At 49.2% G+C, this 23939-nt stretch overlaps 1 protein-coding gene across 1 annotated transcript; it reads left to right on the top strand.

Moving 5' to 3' along the window:
• The first annotated feature begins 935 nt into the window (after positions 1 to 935).
• Positions 936 to 15470, top strand: LOC145344224 (serine protease HTRA2, mitochondrial-like). Its single transcript, XM_080191250.1, has 8 exons — positions 936 to 1546; positions 5269 to 5473; positions 5616 to 5810; positions 7777 to 7809; positions 10195 to 10303; positions 13600 to 13666; positions 14730 to 14825; positions 15154 to 15470. Exons 1-8 carry the CDS (start codon positions 936 to 938, stop codon positions 15317 to 15319), a joined length of 1482 nt encoding a protein of 493 aa, XP_080047376.1. The 3' UTR covers positions 15320 to 15470.
• Positions 15471 to 23939: the final 8469 nt, after the last annotated feature.

Below are 23939 nucleotides of genomic sequence, written 5' to 3'. Positions count from 1 at the left end.
GCTGTGGCTCTGGGGTCACATGTAGGCCAGACCGGGTAAGGACGGCAGATTTCCTTCCCTAAAGGATATTAGTGAACCAGATGGGTTTTTCCAACAATCAACAATGTTTTCAATGGTTTCTTAATTAGGTTTCTTAGCTTCTTAATTCCAGATTTTTTGACTTGAATTCAAATTCCGCCATCTGCCATGGCAGGATTACAACCTGGGTCCCCAGAATATGTGGCTGGCGCTGGGTACAGTGGTTAGCACTGCTGCCTCACAGTGCCAGGGCCCTGAATTTGATTCTTGGCTTGGGTCACTGACTGTGTGGAGTTTGCACTTTCTCCCCGTGTCTGCGCGGGTTTCCTCCGGGCGCTCCGGTTTCCTCTCAAAGTCCAAATCTGTATGGGTTAGGTTGATCGGACATGCTAAATTGCCCCTTAGTATCCCAGCACACGTAGGTTAGAGGGATTAGTGGGGTAACGTAGATAGGTACTCGGTGGGATTGCTGTTGATGATGCAGATTCAATGGGCCGAATGGTCTCCTTCTGCACTGTACAATTTCAGTGATTTTTTTTTCCCTGTATCTCCGTGGGTTTCCTCCGGGTGCTCCGGTTTCCTCCCACAGTCCGAAAGACACGCTGGTCAGGGTGCATTGGCTGTGCTAAATTCTCCCTCAGTGTACCCGAACAGGCCCCGGATTGTGGCCACTGGGGGAATTTTCACAGTAACTTCATTGCGGAGTTAATATGAGCCTAGGAATAAATAAGCTTCAAATCTCAAAGGCAACAAGAACTGACACTACTGGTTGATAAGGTGAACCCTGAAGCTATTGATGAAGTCTGAGAGAGTTGCAACCGCCCCTCCCTTCTTCCTGACCTCTGAGGCTGTGACCTTTGACCCTTGACCCCCGCCCCGCGCAGGCTGTGTTAATAAAGTTTCTTCTTGTTGCCAAGATGGCGGCGCCCATCGCCCGCGGTCTCTGCCGGCTCCGGGCCCCGGCCCTGGGGAGAGGGGCACAGGCCGCACTCCGGACCCCAGGGACAGGGACACAGGCCGCACTCCGGACCCTAGGGACAGGGACACAGGCCGCACTCCGGACCCCGGGGAGGGGGACACAGGCCGCACTCCGGACCCCGGGGACGGGGGCACAGGTCTCCCTCCGGACCCTAGGGACAGGGACACAGGCCGCACTCCGGACCCCGGGGAGGGGGACACAGGCCGCCCTCCGGACCCCGGGGAGGGGGACACAGGCCGCTCTCCGGACCCTGTCTAGCGGCTCCGGCTCGGGGGGCCAGGCCGGGGAGGAGGCCTCTCCCTCTCCCGGCTCCTGGTGGCCGCTGGGCCTCGGCCTGGGCTCCGCGGCGGCGGCGGCGCTGCTGCTGTGGCGGCGCCGGGAGGAGGGCCCCCTCGGCCCGGGTTCAGGCCTCGGTCTCTCCGCGCTCCTGCCCGCCGTCCAAGCCGCCCGGCCCGTCCCGCCCGACAGCCCCCGCTTCAGGTTCAACTTCATCGCGGATGTGGTGGAGAAAACAGGCCCGGCGGTGGTTTACATCGAAATCCTGGGGAGGTAAATGGCGGGGGAGTCATTGGGGTAACTTTGATTTGATTTATTATTGTCACATGTATTAATATACAGTGAAAAGTATTGTTTCTTGTGGGCTGTACAGACAAAGCATACCGTTCATAGAGAAGGAAATGAGAGAGTGCAGAATGGAGTGGTTACAGTCATAGCGAGGGTGTAGAGAAAGACCAGCTTAATGTGAGGTAATTTAATTCCATTCAAAACTCTGGCAGCAACAGGGAAGAGCATGGTCTTGAGTCGGTTGATATGTGACCTCAAACCTTTCTGATGGAAGGGAGAATGTCTGGGGTGCGTGGGGTCCTTATTTATGCTGGCTGCTTTACTGAGGCAGAAGGAAGTGTAGACAAAGTCAGTGGAAAGGAGGCTGGTTTGCGTGACGGATTTTGCTACGTTCACGACCTTTTGTAGTTCCTTGCGGTCTTGGGCAGAGCAGGAGTCCCATACCAAGCTGTGATACAACCAGAAAGAATGCTTTCTATGGTGCATCTGTAAAAGTTGGTGAGAGTCATAGCTGACATGCCAAATTTCCTTAGGCTCCTAAGAAAGTAGAGGTGTTGACGGGGCTTTCTTAATTTATAGTATTGGCGTAGTCCACACAGGATCTGAGTGCTTGTTTGGGTATCCCATCCAGGCCAGTTGCTTTCCTTGGGTTGACCTTTGAGAAAGCTGCTCTGACGTCTACAATGGTGACCCCAGATACAGGTTCATCCAGGATGGAGGGCAGGCTCTCGTTGACTTCTTGCTCAAAACGGGTGTAGAATGCATTGAGCTCATCAGGGAGGGGTGCGTTGGAACTGGCGATTTCCTATGCAGATCAGCTAGCAGGAGTATTTGAAAACATTTTCAACCCCTCTTTACAATCTAAGGTCCCTATCTGCTTTAAGAAGACGACCATCATCCCAGTACCTAAGAAAACCAAGCAATGTGGCTTAATGACTATCGGCCGATGGCTCTGACATCCATCATTAAGAAGTGCTTTGAAAAGCTAGTCATGGCACAATCAATTCCAGCCTCCTGGACCACTACAGTTTGCCTGTAGCTGCAACAGGTCTACAGCAGGTGCCATCTCCCTAACCCTGCACTCAACCCAGGAACACCTAGATAACAGCACCTATGTCTGACTGCAGCTCAGCCTTCAACATCATTATTCCCACAAAACTCATCTCCAAACTCCTTGTCCTGGGCCTTGGCATCTCCCTCTGTGGCTGAACTTCCTAATTCACAGACTATAATCAGTATAGATTGGCAACAACACCTCATCCTCAACACCGGTGCCTCACAAGGCGGTGTTCCCAGCCCCCTACTATACTCCTTATACACCTATGACTGTGCGGCCACATTCCCCTCCAATTCAATTTTTGAGTTTGGTGACAACATCACCTTAGTGGTCGGCTCTCAAACAATGGCAAGACAGACTACAGGAATGAGATAGAGAATCTGGTGAACTGGTGCAGCAACAATAATCTCTCCCTCAATGTCAACAAAATGAAGGAGATTGTCATCGACTTCAGGAAGCATAAAGGAGAACAAGTCCCTGTCTTCTTCAATGGGGACAAAGTAGAAAGGGTCAAGAGCTTCAAGCTTTTAGGTGTCCAGATCACCAACAACCTGTCCTGGTCCCCCCATGCTGACACTACAGTTAAGAAAATCCACCAATACCTCTACTTTCTCAGAAGACTAAGGAAATTTGGCATGTCAGCTACGACTCTCACCAACTTTTACAGATGCACCATAGAAAGCATTCTTTCTGGTTGTATCACAGTTTGGTATGGGCTCCTGCTCTGCCCAAGACCGCAAGGAACTACAAAAGGTCACGAATGTACCCAATCCATCACTCAAACCAGCCTCCCATCCACTGACTCTGTCTACACTCCCCACCGCCTTGGCAAAGCAGCCAGCATAATTAAGCACCCCACACATCCTGGGCATTCTCTCTTCCACCTTCTTCCATCAGGAAAAAGATACAAAAGTCTGAGGTCACGTACCAACTGACTCAAGAACAGCTTCTTCCGTGTTGCTTTCAGGTGTTTGAGTGGACTTGCCTTGCATTAAGTTGATCTTTCCGCCCTAGCTATGACTGCAACACTACATTCTGCACCTTCTCCTTTCCTTCTCTGAGTGGTATGCTTTGTCTGTATGTCAATACATGTGACAATAATAAATCAAATCAAATGGAGGGGGAGTTATTGGCAAAATGGAGGAGGAGGGGGATGATTGGGGTGAGGGGGGGAGTCGATGGATGTGAGGAGCATAGAGAAGGGAAGGGTGGAAGAGGCACAGGGAAGGATAGTGGAAGGGATGGGGAGAGGAAGTGAGGGGGAGAGAGAAAGGGAGGGATGGGTTGAGTTGAGTGAGTGGGAAGGGAAAGAGAGAGGATTTTCAAATTTTAAAGTTTTAGTTTTACAAGTAGGCTTAAATTCACACTGCAATGAAGTTACTGTGAAAATCCCCTAGTCTCCACACTCCGGTGCCTGTTCGTGTACACTAAGGGAGAATTTAGCACAGCCAATGCACCCTAACCAGCACGTCTTTCAGGCTGTGGGAGGAAACCAGAGCACCCGGAGGAAACCCACGCAGACACAGGGAGAATGTGCACATTCTGCACAGACAGTGACCCAAGCTGGGAATTGAACCCAAGTCCCTGGCACTGTGAGGCAGCAGTTCTAACCATCTGGTGAAAGGGTGCGATGACAGTAATCTCTCCCTCAATGTCAGTATAATGAGGGAGATGGTCATCGACTTCAGGAAGCAGAGTGGAGGATACTCCCCTGTCTACATCAACAGAGATGAAGTGGAAATGGTTGAGAGCTTTGGGTATCTGGGTGTCCAGATCACCAACACCTATCCATGCTGATAGTATAGTTAAAAAAGCCCACCAACACCTCTACTTTCTCAGAAGACTAAGGAAATTTGGCATGTCAGCTACGACTCTCACTAATTTTTACAGATGCACCAGAGAAAGCATTCTCTCTGGTTATATCACAGCTTGGTATGGGCTCCTGCTCTGCCCAAGACCGCAAGAAACTACAAAAGATTGTGAATGTAGCCCAATCCATCACTCAAAACAGCCTTCCATTCATTGACTCTGTCTACACTTCCCATTGCCTTGGCAAAGCAGCCAGCATAATTAAGGACCCCACACACCCCAGACGTTCTCTCTTCCATCTTCTTCCTTCGGGAAAACAGTACAAAAGTCTGAGGTCGCTTAGCAGCTGACTCAAGAACAGCTTCCTCCCTGCTGCTGTCAAACTTTGAATGGACCTATCTTGCATTAAGTTGATCTTTCTCTACACCCTAGCTGTGGCTGTAACTCTACATTCTGGACCTTCTTTCCTTCTCCCTTATGTACTCTATGAATGGTATGTTTTGTCTGTATAGCATATAAGAAATAATATTTTCACCATCCCAATACATGTGACAAATCAAATCAAAATAGGGTGAGAGAGAATGGGAGTAGGAGAGAGAGGGAGGGTGCAGAGAGTGGTTTGGAGGGGAAGGAGAGAGAAGGGTACAAGAGGTGGAAGGGGTGAGTGTGAGGACACTCACAGGTTGGGTTGATAGGGGGAGGGCGTTGTGGAGAGATAGCAGGATGGAAGGAGGTTGGAGTAAGGAGAGGGAGGGAGTGTCTGCAGTGAGTAACCGGGTAGATGAATGGTCAGTATTAACAGGCAGTATCCACAGTGAGAAGTGCTGTGTTTGCTCTCCAGGCACCCGTTCAGTGGTCGGGAAATGCCGATTTCCAATGGCTCCGGATTCGCAGTGACACAGGACGGACTCATCGTCACCAATGCCCATGTGGTGGCCAACAAGCGGCGGGTACGGGTGAAGCTGGCGAATGGGGAGATGTACGAGGCATCAGTTCAAGCCATTGATCAGGTGGCTGATATCGCCACGATCAAGATCAATCCCAAGGTACGGAGCGGGGGCTGGCAGGAGGGGGTCACAGACCGTGATGCCAGCGATGTGGGGGGGATACAGACCGTGATGCCAGCACGAGGTTCCCCTCTCCAGAGTGATACGCGGATGATATTCAGTGTGTGTTTTTCTCCTTTAGACTCCTCTCCCTACACTGCCCCTTGGCATATCCGCTGAGATCAGACATGGGGAGTTTGTCGTTGCTATGGGCAGCCCCTTTGCCCTCCAGAACACCATCACCTCCGGAATCGTCAGCTCAGTGCAGAGAGGGAGTCGGGAACTCGGGATGACTCATTCGGACATGGAATATATTCAGACTGATGCTTCCATTGATGTGAGTACCTGGACTGCGTGGACGTAGGCACAGACCTAGCTGCTTTTACAATCAGTCCCCCCTACCTCCCCCCAAAAACCCCCAGAAAACTCCTTTCAATCAACCCTGTCTACACACTCGTGGCAACATGCGTGTTGTGGTCTTGGCGCTATGGGTAGTGATGGTAGAGGCTCCAATTAGGTTGAAAGTGAGAGGGGGAAAGTTTAAGAGAGATGTAAGGGGCAAGTTTTTCACACAGAGGGTGGGGAATGTCTGGAACGTGCTGCCGTAGGAGGTGGTGGAAGCAGATTCTATAACAATGTTCAAGAGGCATCTAGATAGAAACATGAAAAGGCAGGGAATAGAGGGATACGGACCACATAGAGGCAAGAAAATATTCAATTAGAGAGGTATCTGTGTCGGCACTGTGTGGGACGAAGGGCCTGTATTGTTCTTGGTTCTATCCAGGCTAACCAGGAATCTCTCCCACTCAGCACCAGCCATTGTCATTTGTTCGACAGATTTACAAAGTGATAAGCAACCTGTTTGGGCGCGTAGTGAACACACCTTCCTTGGCCACCAAGCCCCAGGGGGGGACTCGAAGTTCCCCAAATACTTTGAGATTCGGGGGGGCAGGTCTGAAGTATAAATCCACCAGGATCTATGGCTATTGGTGGTGGGATAGGATTGAGGGGCTGAATGGGCTCCTCCTGTACCTGGGTTTTGGGAAGTGGAATTGTATCGATCGGGTTGTGAGACAATGTGAGTCAGAGAGACAATAAAACAAGAGAGCAGGTGACTGTCTGCTGCAGGATGTCCAAACAACAGCAGCAGCTGAACAAATAGAGAAGAATTTAAGTATTCAGCAATTTTTCTGACCCCGGATACTTTACAACCAGGGCAGGAAAAGTGTTGGGAATAAATCTCTGACATTTTCCTTCTCCATCCCCATTTCTGGGGATAGACAGCCTAAAAATATTCACTCCAAGCCCACCACTCCTATCACTGCCTGGATTACCCCTCCTCAACCCTGCTTCCTGTAAGGACTTCACACTCCAGCTTTCTCCATCTCCATTCGTCTGTTCCGATTGTGATTCCTTCTGCAATGGCACTTCCAACACGTCATATTCCCTTTCCCCCTTTCCTTCTCTCCCCCACGCTCCCGCCCCACCGCCCCCCACCCCACCGCCCCCCGCCCCACCTCACTGTAGTTAACAGGACCCTCAAGCTGTGTCTAACCCTTTCCCACGCTTTGACCACACACCCTTCCCACCATGTGTACGTTCCGCGGTTCACCCTGACAGCGAGGACCTTTAAAGTGGACGGTGAGAAGCCAGGATTGAGAATTAACAGCGGTTTTTAAAATTCTGCCAAGTTTTGATGGTGTGAGCAGGCAGAGAGTGTTTGTCAGTACAAGAAACACGTGGAAGCTATTATAGGGTGCAAGAGGAGATTCACAAGGATGTTGCCTGGATTGGGAGGCATGCCTTATGAGGATAGGTTGAGGGAGCTAGGTCTCTTCTCCCTGGAGAGACGAAGGTTGAGAGGTGACCTGATAGAGGTTTATAAAATGTCGAGAGGAATAGATAGGGTGGATTCTCAGAGGCTATTTCCCAGGGCTGAAATGGTCGCTATGAGAGGACACAGGTTTAAGGTGCTGGGGAGCAGGTACAGAGGAGATGTCAGGGGTCAGAGGGTGGTGAGTGAGTGGAATCGGCTGCCGTCGGTGGTGGTAGAGGCAAGCTCGTTGGGGTCTTTTAAAAGGCTTCTGGACGAGTATATGGGATTTAATGGGGTTGAGGGTTATAGATAGGCCTGGTAGGTAGGGATATGATTGACGCAACCTTTGGGCCGAAGGGCCTGTTTGTGCTGTAGTGTTCTATGTTTTGAACAGGGGGAATGGCTGAGCAGAGGTCAGCAATTTACAGTCAGACAATTTGTTTCAATAACTCACCAATCTCACACTGACTCTCTTTCACTCTTCTAGTTTGGGAACTCTGGAGGTCCCCTTGTCAACTTGGTGAGTTGTCTGTGTTTTTACCTTTGTATTTCTCTCTCTTTCAGTGGGCTGATTTACTGTAAAGTTTATTTATTTGTTAGAAGTAAGGTTTACGTTAACGTTGCAATGAAGTTACTGTGAAATTCCCCTAGTCCCCACACTTCGGCACCTGTTCAGGTCACTGCATCTAACCAGCACGTCTTTCAGACTGTGGGAGAAAACCAGAGCACCCGGAGGAAACCCACACAGTCACAGGGAGAACGCGCAGACTCCACACACAGTGACCCAAGCTGGGAATTGAACCCGGGTCCCTGGCACTGTGAGGCAGCAGTGCTAACCACTGCGCCACCGTGCCACCCCACAGTGCTCGGAGGAAGATGAGCAGCCAGTTCCTGTGATAATGCTGTGCAGTTTATACCACAGCCATGGTTTCCCTAACTCAACTCACACAAGCAGTACTACAACCACCAACAGCGCGCTGACTTAGCTCTGCTATTAATGCACTCTGCTACCTCACCCTCACGCCAGTATCAGCATCCTCTTTCCCACACCCTTTGCCTTGTGCCCAAAACATCTTTGTCCAATTGTTCCTACTTCCCACCTATCCCTGACCCTATTCTCTGCACTACCACCGCCCCCTCTCCCCGTCCCGTACACTACACCATCCATCACATTCTCCCCCTCTGAAGAAGAGTCAGATTGGACTTGAAACGTTAACTCTGTCTCCCACGCCTGCAGAGATTTCCCAGCATTTTCTGTTCTTTCAGATTTCCAGCATCTGCAATATTTTGCTTTTATTTCCTCTATAAACATATCAGGAACAGTAAACCCATCCTGCCCCGATAACCATGTACTGGATTGGAGACAGTAAGAAGTCTCATGACACCAGATTAAAGCCCAACAGGTTTATTTGGAATCACGAGCTTTTGGAGCGTAGTGAAGGGGGCAAGGCAGTTGACGTGGTATATATGGATTTTAGTAAGGCGTTTGATAGGGTTCACCATGGTAGGCTTCTGCAGAAAATGCAGATGTGTGGGATTGAGGGTGATTTAGTTAATTGGATCAGGAATTGGCTAGCAGATAGGAGACAGAGGGTGGTGGTTGATGGAAAGTATTCGTCATGGAGTTCGGTTACAAGTGGTGTGCCTCAGGGATCTGTTTTGGGGCCACTGCTGTTTGTAATTTTTATAAATGATCTGGATGAGGGTATAGTTGGGTGGATCAGTAAATTTGCTGATGACACCAAAGTCGGAGGAGTGGTAGATAGTGAAGAGGGATGTCATAGTTTACAGAGAGACTTGGACAAGTTGCAGAGCTGGGCCGAGAGGTGGCAGATGGAGTTTAATGTGGAAAAGTGTGAGGTAATTCACTTTGGCAGGAATAACGGATGTGTAGAGTATAGGGCTAACGGTAGGACTCTGAATAGTGTTGATGAACAGAGGGATCTAGGTGTATGTGCACATAGATCCCTGAAAGTTGGGAATCAAGTAGATAAGGTAGTTAGGAAGGCATATGGTGTCTTGGCGTTTATTGGTAGGGGGATTGAATTTAGGAGCCGCAACGTCATGTTGCAACTGTACAAAACTCTGGTGCGGCCGCACTTGGAGTATTGTGTGCAGTTCTGGTCCCCACATTATAGGAAGGATGTGGAGGCATTGGAGAGGGTGCAGAGAAGGTTTACCAGGATGTTGCCTGGTATGGAGGGAAGGTCCTATGAGGAGAGACTGAGGGATTTGGGGTTGTTTTCGTTAGAAAGAAGGTGGCTAAGAGGGGACCTTATTGAAACATATAAGATGATTAGAGGTTTAGATAGGGTGGACAGTGATAGCCTCTTTCCTCGGATGGAGAAAGCTAGCATGAGGGTGCATAGCTTTAAATTAAGGGGTGGTAGTTATAGGACGGATGTCAGGGGTAGGTTCTTTACCCAGAGGGTGGTGAGGGATTGGAATGCCCTGCCTGCTGCAGTTGTAGATGTGCCTAGCTTGGGGGCGTTTAAGAGATCCGTGGATAGGTTTATGGATGGAAAGGGATTGGTTTAGGTTAGAGGGTCATTGCTTTTTTTAATTGGTCGGCGCAACATCGTGGGCCGAAGGGCCTGTTCTGCACTGTAATGTTCTATGTTCTATGAAGGGGCAGCTCGTGATTCCAAATAACCCTGTTGGATTTTAACCTGGTATTGTGAGACTTCTTACTGTGCCCACCCCAGTACAATGCTGGCATCTCCACATCCTGGGTTGGAGCCAGTGTTGAGAGGCAGGGCTGCCATGTGAATGGGTACAGTTGGCAGTGAGGGGGCCGGTGGCGGTGAGTGGGGAGGGAAGGAGGGACGGGGTGAGAATGTGGGTCAGTCAGGGGCACGACTGTAACCTCATTCTCTCTCCAATCATCTTCCTCTTCTGTTCTCAGGATGGTGAGGTGATTGGAATTAACACCATGAAGGTGACATCCGGAATCTCGTTCGCTATTCCGTCGGACCGTGTGCGGCAGTTCCTCGTGCAAGCGGAGCAGAGTAAAAGTGAGTTTTGGTGTCTGGAACTATAAGAACGTAAAACGGATCTGGAACTCAGGGTCACTTCTTTTAAAGAAGGGTTCACTCATTTAAGACAGATGAAGAGAATTCTTTTCTCAGAGTTATGAGTCTTCGGAGCTCTCTTCCTCAAAAGGCAGTGGGATCTGTGCTCGGACCCCAACTGTTCACGTCCACTTTGCTCTGTTGCATTCGCAGCTCCCAGTGTGGTCTCCTCCAATCAGAGAGACCAAGTGTAGACTGGGTGATCACATTGCACACAGACCGAGGGTGATCAACAGTCAGGACCCTGACCTTCCGGTTGTTGCCATTTTAACCCATGATCCTGCTCCCATGGCCACGTGTCTGTCCTTGGCCTGCTGCAATGTTCCAGCGAAGCTCAACGCAAACCGGAGGAACAACATCTCATCTTCCAGCTCGGCACTTTACAGCCTTCCCGTCTTAACACCGAATTCAACAACTTCAGATGATTTGCTCTACCCACGTCAGCCCTGTTGTTTTCATCACACACGCTCGCTCGCTCACACACACCGTTATACCTTCTCTGCCATTTGGCCATTCACACCTTCTGTTCTCTGTGGACAGCTATTAGCTGTCTTTTCCCCTCTTTCTGTGGCTATGACTCATCTTTTATTCCCTCCCCCTGCGATATGAATATCCCCCACCTTCTATGCCTTTTAGCTTTGACAAAGGTTCATCTGGACTCGGAACATCAGCTCTTTTCTCTCCTTACAGATGCTGCCAGACCTGCTGAGATTTTCCAGCATTTTCTCTCCTGGTTTCACATTCCAACATCCGCAGTAATTTTCTTTTATCGACATAATATTTTAATGATTTGGAAGAGGGAACTAAATGTTTTATCTCCAAATTTGCAGATGATACCAAGTTGGATGGGAAGGTGAGCTGTGAGGAGGATGCAGAGATGCTTCAGAGTGATTTGGACAGGCTGAGCGTGTGGGTATCTGCAGTATAGTGTGGGTAAATGTGAGATTATCCACTTTGGTAGCAAAAGAAGGCAAGTTATTTGAATGTGTGCAAATTGAACGAGGTGGATACTCAATGCAAACTTGGTGTCCCTATGCATCAGTCTTAGTTACAGCAGACAATAAAGAAGGCATGTTGGCTTCATAGTGAGAGGATTTGAAGACAGGGATAGGGATGTTTTGCTGCAATTGTATAGGGCATTGGTGAGGCCGGGAGTATTGTGTGTCGTTTTGGTCTCCTTATCTGAGGAAGGATGCCCTTGCTATAGAGGGAGTGCAGTGAAGATTTACCAGGCTGATTCCTGGGGTGGCAGGTCTGTCATATGATGAGAGACTAAGTCCGTTAGGATTATATTCACTGGAGTTTAGAAGAGTGAGAGGGAATCTCATAGAAACTTATAAAATTCTAACAGGGTTAGACAGAGTAGGTTCAGAAAGAATGTTCCTGATGATGGGGGAGTCCAGAACTAGGGGCCATAGTTTGAGGATAAGGCATAAACCCAGAGGGTGGTGAATGTGTGGAATTCACTCCCACAGAAAGTAGTTGAGGCCAAAACTTTGTGTGATTTCAAAAAGAAATTTGATATAGACCTTGGGGCTAAAGGAATCAGGGGATATGGGGGGAAGGGGATCAGGATATTGAATCTGATGATCAGCCATGATGAGAATGGATGGCAGAGCAGGTTTGAAGGGCCGAGTGGCCTCCCCCTGCTCCTAGTTTCTGTTTTTGAATGTTTTGAAGGCACAGCCAGGTAGATTCCTGATAAACAAGGTGGTGAAAGATTATCAGGGTTTGAAAGATAGAAACTAGAAGCAGGAATAGACCATTTGGCCCTTCAAACCTGCTCTGCATTCTTTTTGTTCCTGGCTGATCATCAAATTCAATATCCTGATCCCCCCTTCCCCCACTCACCCCCTCCCCCCTCCCCCATATCCCCTGATCCCTTTAACCCCTAGAGCTATATCTAATTTCTTCTTGAAATCATAGAACATAGAACACTACAGCACAAACAGGCCCTTCGGCCCACGAGTTGCGCCGATCACATCAACACCTATCTATAACCCCCAATCCCATAAAACCCCATATACTCATCCAGAAGTCTTTTAAAAGACCCCAGCGAGTTCGCCTCCACCACCACTGACGGCAGCCGATTCCATTCACTCACCACCCTCTGAGTGAAAAACTTACCCCTAACATCACTTCTGTACTTTCCTCCCCACACCTTAAACCTGTGTCCTCTCGTAGCGACCATTTCAACCCGGGGAAATAGCCTCTGAGAATCCACCCTATCTATTCCTCTCAACATTTTATAAACCTCTATCAGGTCGCCTCTCAACCTACGTCTCTCCAGGGAAAAGAGACCCAGTTCCCTCAACCTAACTTCATAAGGCATGCCTCCCAGTCCAGGCAACATCCTTGTAAATCTCCTCTGTACCCTTTCAATAGCTTCTACGTCTTTCCTATAGTGAGGCGACCAGAACTGCGCACAGTACTCCAAATGAGGCCTGACAAGGGTCTTATAAAGTTGCAGCATTACCTCCCGACTCCTAAACTCAATCCCTCGATTTATGAAGGCCAGTACACCATACGCCTTCTTGACCACCTCTTCCACCTGCGAGGCCGATTTAAGAGTCCTGTGGACCCGGACCCCAAGATCCTTCTGCTCTTCAACACTACCAAGACTCCTGCCCTTGATAGTGTACTCGTTCATCCCGTTGGTTCTGCCAAAATGGACAACTACGCATTTATCCGCGTTGAAGTCCATCTGCCACTTCTCCGCCCAGTCCTGCATCCTATTTATGCCCTGCTGCAACTTTTGCCATCCTTCCAGACCATCCACAACACCACCGACCTTCGTGTCATCAGCGAACTTACTTACCTATCCCTCCACTTCCTCATCCAGGTCATTTATGAAAATGACAAACAGCAAGGGTCCTAGAACAGATCCCTGGGGCACTCGTTTTGGCCTCAACTACATTCTGTGGGAGTGAATTCCACACATTCCCCACCCTCTGGGTGAAGATGAGCTGAAGTGACAGCAGGTTAACTCTGGAGATACTCAGCCAGTCAGGCAGCGTCTGAGGAGTGAGGAACAGTCAGTGTTTCAGCTGGACCACTGTCTGCCCAGTCTGCCACCCTGACTTCCTGTCCTAACGAAGGAGAAGGAGCATTGACACGAGTGAATCTGATTGGGATTGTTGTGAGTGGAACACTGGCAGTTCGGAAGGATGGGTTTGAGCTGATTTAGTGATGATCTGGGATTGGTGGCTCTGTTAAAAACCCTTTTGATTATTTTCCAGAATCCTGGTTTGGAGCTGAAACAAAACATCGTTACATTGGAGTATTAATGCTGACTCTCACTCCTCAGTAAGTCTGTCTCAGTGATGAATCCAGGAATTAAACAACGCTAGCCATCAGGATAGATTGGCGAGGTTGGGTCTGTTTTAAATAGAACGTTGTTTTAGAAAGCTGGGAGAGACTTGATGGGCCGAAAGACCTCCTCATGCACAGTAAAGTTTGTGTGGTGGATAAATCCCCACTCTGCCCGTGTCCAATGAAGCTCCATCCCACTGGTGAATTGGCACAAGCTGATATTTGAGATTAGGCGAGTATATTTGTGTGTCACGCGGGGAGGGGGGGGGGGATTATATTTGTGTGTCACACATGGGGGTGGGGGGGTTTATATATGTGTGTCACACATGGGGGTGGGGGGTTTATATATGTGTGTCACACGGAGGGGCGGATTATATTTATGTGTCACACGGGGGGGGTTATATTTTTGTGTCACGGGGGGTTATATTTGTGTGTCACACACAGGGGGGATTAATATTCTGTGTCACACACGGGGGGGGGTTATATTTGTGTGTCACACACGGGGGGGGGTTATATTTGTGTGTCACACACGGGGGGGTTATATTTGTGTGTCACACACGGGGGGGGGTTATATTTGTGTGTCACACACGGGGGGGGTTATATTTGTGTGTCACACACGGGGGGGGTTATATTTGTGTGTCACACACGGGGGGGGTTATATTTGTGTGTCACACACGGGGGGGTTATATTTGTGTGTCACACACGGGGGGGTTATATTTGTGTGTCACACACGGGGGGGGGGTTATATTTGTGTGTCACACACGGGGGGGGTTATATTTGTGTGTCACACGGGGGGGGGTTATATTTGTGTGTCACACACGGGGGGGGTTATATTTGTGTGTCACACACGGGGGGGGTTATATTTGTGTGTCACACACTGGGGGGGGCGGGGTTAATATTCTGTGTCTCACACACGGGGGTATATTGGTGTGTTTGGGGGGAGTGGTGGAGGGGGTGTATGTTTGTTGTGCAGCAGTTTTATACCCGCCCCCACCACTCTCCCCGGACAGTATTCTGTGAGCTGACACTCTGTGTACTGATCTTTCCAACATTACAGAATCCTCAGTGAGCTGAAACTTCGAGATCCCAAATTTCCAAATGTTTCCCACGGGGTTTTAATCCACAAAGTGATCACTGGATCTCCCGCCTACCTGTGAGTAAAAATGAGGGAGGGTGGAAGGGGGTGGGGGCTGGGTGACATTGGGGCAGAGGCCGAGGGTATTTAGGGGGTAGCAGTAATACACCCTCCTCTCCCCTCTGTCCTCTCCTGCACCCCTAGTGGCCCCTCCTGCCTTGCATCTCCTTGCCTCTCCTGTCTCACCCCTCCTCTTCCCTCCTGGCCCCCACCTCCCCTCCCCTCCCCCTGGTCCTGGCCCTGGCCCGCCCCCTCCCCTCTGTCCCCCTCCTCCTCACTCTCTTCTTCACCCTCCCCCTCCCCTTGCTCTCTCTCTCTAACATCTTCCCTCTGCACTCTGACACAGAGCTGGTGTGAGGCCGGGGGACATTGTGCTGGAGATAAATGGGAGCACGGTGAAGACTGCGGAGGATGTTTACCGTGCGGTTCACAGGGAGAACTCGCTGACCGTGGTCGTACGGCGAGGCGCTGAGGAACTGATGATCAACATTGTCCCCGAGATTCCCGAATGAAGGGGCTGGGAATGATGGCCAACGGATTGTGGAACAAGGAATGAGCAACCCGGGGAAACCAGGAGCTGGACTGATTTAACTGTGGAATGGATTGGAGCTGTGAGATAGCCTCCACTTCCACTGGCCTGGCGGTGGGGGTAGAGGATCAGAGTGAGGGGGTGGGTGGGCTGGGGAGTGGGGGGGTGCGGGGGGGGGTTGCTAGTGGGACATTTCACTGTGAGGTGGGGCTGGGAATGATGGGGCGTGTTTCCCGTCGCTGCAAGTCATTGTACAATTATGTGACGACTCAAACTTCAAGGGCAGCAGATTCCTGCTGGGGTGGGGTGGGGTGCTGCCTTCCTGGCGGGGGGGGGCACTGTGATTTGTCAGTGTAAAGTGATCATGTTTTTTTTAATAAATTAAACTGTCTGTCTGTCTGTTTCACCAGGTCAGTCCCACAGGATTACAGTGAGGGTCACCGGGCCCCCATCCCCTTCCCCTTCCCCTCCCGCTCCATCTTCCGTCATACCTTCACACTCCCCAACCTCTGCTCTTACCCACAACCCCTTCACCCCGTAAGCTGGGCTGAGGTTGCTTTGACTGAGATTCCTGGATAGAACCACCGAAAAGTTACAGCACAGAAGGAGGCCATTCAGCCCATCTTGTCCATGCCAGCCCAAGGACACTCAGGTTGCCCCCTTTCTATTCCCACCTTCCTGTACCCGGCCCATAGCCCTGTAGTTTACAGCACTTACTGTGCAGATCCAGGGACTTTTTAAAAGAGTTTAGTGTCTCTGGCTCCACCACTAAATCGGGTAGCGAATTCCAGACACCCACCACCCTCTGCATAAAAAAAAAGTTCTTCCCCACGTCCCCTCTCTGCCTTCTGCCACTTATCTTGAATCTTGTCTCCTGGTTCTAGAATTCTCCACCAAGGGAAACGATTTTATTCTGTTCACGCCACCTCTTCCATTAATAATTTTGTACGCCTCTATCAAGTCACCCCTCAGGTGCCTTTGTTCCAAGGAAAATAACCCCAATCCATCCAATCTCTCCTCATATCTTTTCTAGCCCCTGGCAACATTCTTATAAACCTCTGCACTCTCCCCAGAACAATTACATTGTTCCTGTAATGTGACCAGAGCTGCACACAATACTCCAGTTGTGGCCTCACCAGTGCTTTATACAATTCCAACTTTATATCCTTACTTTTATATTCTGTACCTCAGCCAATAAAGGAGAGCATTTCCATTCGCCTTCTTTACAACCTTGTCTACTTGAGCTGCTGCCTTTAGAGACTTGTGTATTTGTACGCCCTGAGATCTCATTTCATCGACCATTCTTAGTATTTATTGTGTACTCCCTGTAACTTTCTGACCTACCCAAATGCTTCACCTCATACTTCTCTACGTCAAAATCCATCTGCCAAACTTTACCACCCACTCCACCAACCCACCTATATAATTTTGCAGATGATAGCTATCTTGTATGCTTTCCAATACTCGGTTATTCTTTGTGTTGGTTGCAAATTGTGCCCCCCACATTCATGTCCAAATGGTTAATATGTAACGCAAACAGCAAGGTTCTAAAACCGAACCCTGTGGAATACAACTTGAAACAACTTTCGATACACAGGGGCATCCATCGACCTTTCCCTTTGTTTCCTGTTAGGATGCCAACTTTTGATCCTTTTGCCACGTTACCCTGTATTCCTCACACTTCTTTGACTAATCTGCTATGTGGAACCTTGTCAAACATCTTGCTAAAATCCAGGTACACAACATCCACTGCACTACCTTCATCAACCCTTCTTGTCACTTCCTCAAAGAATTCTATCAAGTTTGTGAGGCAAGACCTCCCCCTAACAATTCCACCCGTGACTAGTCCATGCTTCTCTACCTGACAATGGATCCTCTCTCAGGATTGATTTGACTAATTTGCCCCACACCAATGTAAGACTGACTGGCCTATAATTGTCTGGCATTTCCTTCAACCCCTTTTCAAATTGTCAGGCAGTAACTAGTAGGATGCCACAGGGATCGGTGCTGGGACCCCAGCTATTCACAATATAAATGATTTGGATGAGGGAACAAAATGTAACATCTCAAAGTTTGCAGATGAGACCAAGTTGGGTGGGAGGGTGAACTGTGAGGAGGATGCAGAGATCCTTCAGAATGATCTGGACAGGCTGGGTGAGTGGGCAAATCAATGGCAGATGCAGTATAATTTGGATAAATGTGAGGTTATTCACTGGAAGCAAAAACAAGAAGCAGATTACTACCTGAATGGCTGTAAATTGGGAGAGGGGAGTGTGCAGAGGGATCTGGGTGTCCTTGTGCCCCAGTCACTGAAGGTAAGCATGCAGGTACAGCAGGCGGTAAAGAAGGGAAATGGTATGTCGGCCTTCATTGCGAGAGGTTTCGAGTACAGGAGCAGCGATGTGTTGTTGCAATTATACAGGGCCTTGGTGAGGAAACACCTGGAGTATTGTGTGCAGTTTTAGTCTCCTTTCCTGAGGAAGGATGTTCTTACTCTCGAGGGAGTGCAGTGAAGGTTTACCAGGCTGATTCCGGGGATGGCGGGACTGTCTGAGGAGAGGTTGACTAAGTTAGGATCATTTTCGCCGGAGTTCAGACGAATGAGGGGGGGGAATCTCATAGAGATTTATAAAATTCTAACAGGACTAGACAGGGTAGATGCAGGAAGGATGTTACCGATGGTGGAGGGAGTCCAGAACCAGGAGTCACAGTCTGAGGATTCAGGGTAGACCATTTAGGACAGAGATAAGGGGACGTTTCTTCACCCAAAGAGTAGTGAGTCTGTGAAATTCATTACCACAGGAAGTAGTTGATGCCAAAACATTGAATTTATTCAAGAGGCGGCTGGATAGAGCACTTGGGGCGAATGGGATCAAAGGTACAGCGGCAATGAAATAAAAGACCCTCCAACATAATTTGGACATGAACAATAAATGGGGAATTGAGTTGGCTGGTACGCTTGCTGCCTGCCAGCAGGTGGAGCAGTGGGTCTGGTTGGAGCTTTCTCTATTGAAGGGGAAAGCAGCAGATAGTTGTCCTTTAATTAGTTACCCTTAGTTTAGTTTAATAGTTACCCTTTAGTGGCTACAAAACCCTGTCCGATTCTAGGTCCCACACTACAGGAAGGATGTCAAGGCTTTGCTGTAAATATTAATTTAAGAGGCGTGGGGGAGGAAAGACCAAAGGGGTGACTCTATATAAGAACAATCTTTGCAAAAGCTGATCTAGGCACGGTAGCACAGTGGTTAGCACTACTGTCTCACAGCGCTAGGGCCCCAGGTTCGATTCCAGCCTCGGCTCTCTGTCTGGTATTTGCACATTCTCCTTGTATCTGTGTGGGTTTCCTCCGGGTGCTCCAGTTCCCTCCCACGCTCCAAAGATTTGCGGGTTAGGTGGATTGGCCGTGCTAAATTGCCCCTTAGTGTCGGGAGATTAACTAGGGCAAATGCATTTGGATAGGGCCTGGGTGGGATTGTGGTCAGTACAGATTCGATGGGACAAATGGCCATCTCCTGCACTGTGGGGATTCTGTTTTATTCTATGATGAGGGACTAAGTGGCCTCCTGTTAGCTGAGGTTCGATGACTGTGACCCAAGAGGATGAGTGGGGGTGAGGAATTAGTCTGCAGGAGTAGTGAAGTGGATGTGACTGGGTGGGATATTAAACAGTGAGGGGGTGGATTAGACTGGGTGGGATATTAAACAGTGAGGGGGTGGATTAGACTGGGTGGGATGTTAAACAGTGAGGGGGTGGATTAGACTGGGTGGGATGTTAAACGGAATGGGGGTGGATTAGACTGGGTGGGATGTTAAACAGTGAGGGGGTGGATTAGACTGGGTGGGATGTTAAACGGAATGGGGGTGGATTAGACTGGGTGGGATGTTAAACAGTGAGGGGGTGGATTAGACTGGGTGGGATGTTAAACGGAATGGGGGTGGATTAGACTGGGTGGGATATTTAACAGTGAGGGGGTGGATTAGACTGGGTGGGATATTAAACAGTGAGGGGGGGGATTAGACTGGGTGGGATATTAAATGGAATGGGGGTGGATTAGACTGGGTGGGATGTTAAACAGTGAGGGGGGGATTAGACTGGGTGGGATATTAAACGGAATGGGGGGGGATTAGACTGGGTGGGATATTAAACAGTGAGGGGGTGGATTAGACTGGGTGGGATATTAAACGGTGAGGGGGGGATTAGACTGGGTGGGATATTAAACGGAATGGGGGGGGATTAGACTGGGTGGGATATTAAACGGAATGGGGGGATTAAGAACATAAGAACATAAGAACATAAGAAATAGGAGCAGGAGTAGGCCATCTAGCCCTTCGAGCCTGCCCCGCCATTCAATAAGATCATGGCTGATCTGTCGCTGCTCAGTTCCACTTTCCCGCCCTCTCTCCATAACCCTTAATCCCCTCTCTTATCAAGAACCCATCAACCCGCTTCTTAAAAATATTTAGCGAGGCAGCCTCCACCACTTCAACGGGCAGAGAATTCCAGAGATTCACCACCCTTTGAGTGAAGAAGTTCCTCCTCAACTCCGTTCTAAACCGCCTCCCCTTTATCTTGAGGCTGTGCCCCCTAGTCCTACTGTCTTTTTTGAGCAGGAAGAGTCTCTCCACCTCTATCCTATCCATCCCATTCATCATCTTATACGTCTCAATGAGATCTCCCCTCATTCTTCTAAACTCTAACGAGTACAAGCCTAGTTTATTCAGCCTCTCCTCATAGCTCAATCCCCTCAACTCCGGCATCAGCCTAATAAACCTCCTCTGCACTCCCTCCAGGGCCAAAATATCCTTGCGCAGGTGCGGCGCCCAAAACTGCACACAGTACTCCAGCTGCGGCCTCACCAATGCCATCTGAGGACTTGTCAGCTTCCCAGGATAAAGAATTCCAAAGATTCCCCACCCTCAGAGAAGAAATTCTTCTTCTGTCTTAAATACCCCCGCCCCTCCCTTATTCTGCGACTATGCTCTCTCGTCCCTACACTCTCCTGAGTGGAAACATCCTTTGAACATTTACCCTGTCTAACCCCCCCCTCCGAGAATCTGACATATTACAATCATATCACCTCTCATTCTTCTGGACTCCAAGGAGAATAGTCTCAACTTGTTTAACCTTTCCTCATACCACAGACTCTCCTTACTGGGGACCATCCTCATTAACCTCCTCTGTGCTTCCTCCAGTGTTAGTATATCCTTCCTTAAATAGGGGACTGCACACACAGTATTTGAAATGTGGCCTCACTAGTACCTTAGCTGCAGAAACACCTCTTTACTTTTATACTCCAGCTCCCTTGAAATAAAAGTCGGCTTTCCATTGGCCTTCCCGATTACCTTCTGCAACTGTGTGCTAACTTTCTACATGATGTTTCATGAACAATAATCCTACCCTCGATTTGGACGTTCCCTTGAGAGCAACACTCGAGCAACCTTGCCCGAGGGTCCTCAACACCCGGTGAGTGATGAGAACCCTTGTATGCTCTGCTTCTGAACCCCCCAAGTGGTTGTTATCCCAAAACCCATTGTCAGATAGGGGGAAAGCAGAGATGTTTCACACATCTCTTCATCTGGTCTTGTATGATTGTTCACTGGGTATTTTTTAATGTGCCAACTCTCTGACAGAACATCTTGCCCAGGTCCACCCCCAATCCATCCGTCCTATCCAGTGACCACACAAAAAACCCCAGGGGAACCTTTTCATCGATAAACAAAAGTCCCAAGGAAACACTACATGGCTAAAATGAGTAATTATCCTGCTCTCCCAGCATCTGAGCTGTATTTCTTCCAGATATACCAACTGCCTGTAGAAGAAAGCTTAACTTTAAAATAGTCCCCGTAAACATCAAAATATTTACATCCGTCTCAACTACCATCATCAAAAGCTGAACGGCAGAGTTAATGAGGTAAAGGTGAAGTCGCCATAGCCCCAGAAGGCCATTGGTGGTGATGATATAACCTGAACATCACCACTCTGGGCGAGGGTTAAGGTTGAGAAAGCAAGGCCTTTGTGAGTAAGCTCAGCAGTATGGGAAAGACTGGGATATTAAACAGTGAGGGCATTAGATTGGATGGGATATTAAACAAAAGGGGGGAATTAGACTGAGTGGGATATTAAACAGAAAGGGGAGATTAGACTGGGTGGGATATTAAACACGGGCAAATTAGACTGGGTGGGATATTAAACAGAAAGGGGAGATTAGACTGGGTGGGATATTAACAGAGGGGGGATTGGAATGGGTGGGATATTAAACAGAGGGAATTAGACTGGGTGGGATATTAAACAGAGAGGGTGGTTTTTACACCATGGAAAGTATTAAAGAGTGAGAGGGGATGATAGAGTTGGGTAGAGGGGAGGAGGTCAATTCGCCTTCAGTTGGAATGAGTTGAATAGTTCAATGGGATGGAGATGCACGTGTTCTGTGCAGGAATGTCTCCTCCTCCCTCCTTTGCTCAGACTGTGTGATGTTAGTGTACGATTCTGAATCGAGTCTCCATCCTGCTCCGTGCTGCCCAGGACACAGTGACGGAAAATCTCCAGCTCCAACACTGGAACCATTCAGTCTGAGCAGCAAGCGAGCAGAGAGGCAAAGCATTCATTCACAAGGCAGTTTGGGGAGGATTTTACTGGTTGAGCAGCAGACTGTGCCCTCGAGAGTTTGCGGAGTTGACTCTGGCCCGAGAACACACCAGCTCCTTATATTTTCTGTTCCAGGCGGAGCTGGGGTCTGGGCCCAAGCCACTCGATAGGAGTGTCACTAATTCCAGGCAGGTTTGGAATTCCTGCTTGGGGAATGTGGTCTCCTCTCTGCCAGAGTGTTACTCTCAGTGAAACCTGGTGTGGCTGAAGCTAGGTGTGTTGGTTTGAGTGGAGGAGATGGAATTTTCCAGGGGGGGAGGAAGTAATCCTGAGCCTCCCACTCACTGTGTTCACTCACTCACAGATCATCTGCTCCAGCAATAGGCAGTGGACACACCCACTCCACCAATCCTAATGCCCCTTTCCTTGGGGAGGGGTCTGTACAGTGACACACCGCTCTGTCCACACAAACTCAGCAAGGACAGAGAGGAAATGTTAGGAAGAACTTAAGAGGTAGAACAGAAGCAAATGTGCGTGAGGGTGGGGAGTTGGATGTGATACATTGTGTGTGTGAGGGTGGAGAGTTCAGTGGGGTACATTGTGTGTGAGAGGGTGGGGTGCTGGATGGGGTACAGTGTGTGTGTGTGAGGGTAGGGTACTGGATGAGGTAGTGTGTGTGTGTGTGTGAGGGTGGGGTGCTGGATGGGGTACAGTGTGTGTGTGTGTGAGGGTGGGGTGCTGGATGGGGTACTGTGTGTGTGTGAGGGTGGGGTGCTGGATGGGGTACAGTGTGTGTGTGTGAGGGTAGGGCACTGGATGAGATAGTGTGTGTGTGGGTGGGGTGCTGGATGGGGTACTGTGTGTGTGTGTGTGTGTGTGTGTGTGAGGGTGGGGAGTTTGATGGGGTACATTGTGTGTGAGAGGGTGGGGTGCTGGATGGGGTACAGTGTGTGTGTGGGTGGGGTGCTGGATGGGGTACAGTGTGTGTGTGTGGGTGGGGTGCTGGATGGGGTACAGTGTGTGTGTGTGTGAGGGTGGGGAGTTTGAATCTGAATTCAATAAAAGATATCTGGAGTTAACAATCTACTGATGACCATGAAACTATTGTCTGTTGTTGTTAAAACCCACCTGGTTCACCAGTGTCCTTTAGGGAAGGAAATCTGCTGTCCTTACCCGGTCTGGCCCAAATGTGACTCCAGAGCCCCAGCAATGTGACTGATTTGTAACTGCCCTCTGAAATGGCTGAGCCAGACATTCAATTTAAGGGTAATTAAGGATGGGTAATAAATGCCCAGTCCCATGAATGAATAAAAGAAATTTGGATGGGTTCTGCTGTTGATGTAGAGAACTCCCAGGACAACTCCCCCTAGACTTTGGGATAGGATGTATGAGCACTTAGAGTGTTGCGATCTGATTAGGGATACGCAGCATGGCTTTGTCAAGGGGAAGTCTTGCCTTACGAATCTGGTAGAATTTTTTGAGGAGGTGACAAAAATGGTCGACGAAGGACGAGCCGTTGATGTCATCTATATGGATTTCAGTAAGGCGTTTGACAAAGTCCCTCATGGTAGGTTGATACAGAAGATTAAGGCTCATGGGATACGAGGCCAGGTATCTAGATGGGTAGAGAACTGGCTTGCAAAGAGGAGTCAGAGAGTAGTAGTGGAAGGGTCCTTTTCTAGCTGGAGGTCTGTCACTAGTGGTGTGCCGCAGGGCTCGGTACTGGGACCTCTTCTCTTTGTAGTGTATATAAATGATTTGGAAGAGAGAGTAAGTGGTGTGATCAGCAAATTTGCAGATGACACCAAGATGGCTGGATTGGAGGGCAGTGAGGAGCAGTGTCTGGCAATACAGCGGGATATTGATAGGCTGGTATATTGGGCAGATATATGGCAAATGGAATTTAATCCTGATAAATGTGAGGTGGTGCATTTTGGCCGGTATAATGTAGGGGGGAGTTATATGATAAAGGGTAAGGCTATAAAGAGTATAGAAACGCAGTGGAGCCTGGGGGTGCA

This window comes from Carcharhinus amblyrhynchos, chromosome 1 (assembly GCF_965287045.1).
Source record: "Carcharhinus amblyrhynchos chromosome 1, sCarAmb.v2.hapA, whole genome shotgun sequence".
In the NCBI taxonomy this organism is placed as follows: Eukaryota; Metazoa; Chordata; class Chondrichthyes; order Carcharhiniformes; family Carcharhinidae; genus Carcharhinus; species Carcharhinus amblyrhynchos.
This window is presented reverse-complemented; position numbering and strand designations above follow the sequence as displayed.

What these genes read in the sequence shown, in the direction of transcription:
- LOC145344224 (XM_080191250.1), top strand. Translation starts at nt 936, where the DNA reads ATGGCGGCGCCCATCGCCCGCGGTCTCTGCCGGCTCCGGGCCCCGGCC. An exon ending in TACATCGAAATCCTGGGGAG is followed by an intron (nt 1,547 to 5,268) that starts GTAAATGGCGGG and finishes TTTGCTCTCCAG; the next exon opens with GCACCCGTTCAGTGGTCGGG. An exon ending in GAGGTCCCCTTGTCAACTTG is followed by an intron (nt 7,810 to 10,194) that starts GTGAGTTGTCTG and finishes TTCTGTTCTCAG; the next exon opens with GATGGTGAGGTGATTGGAAT.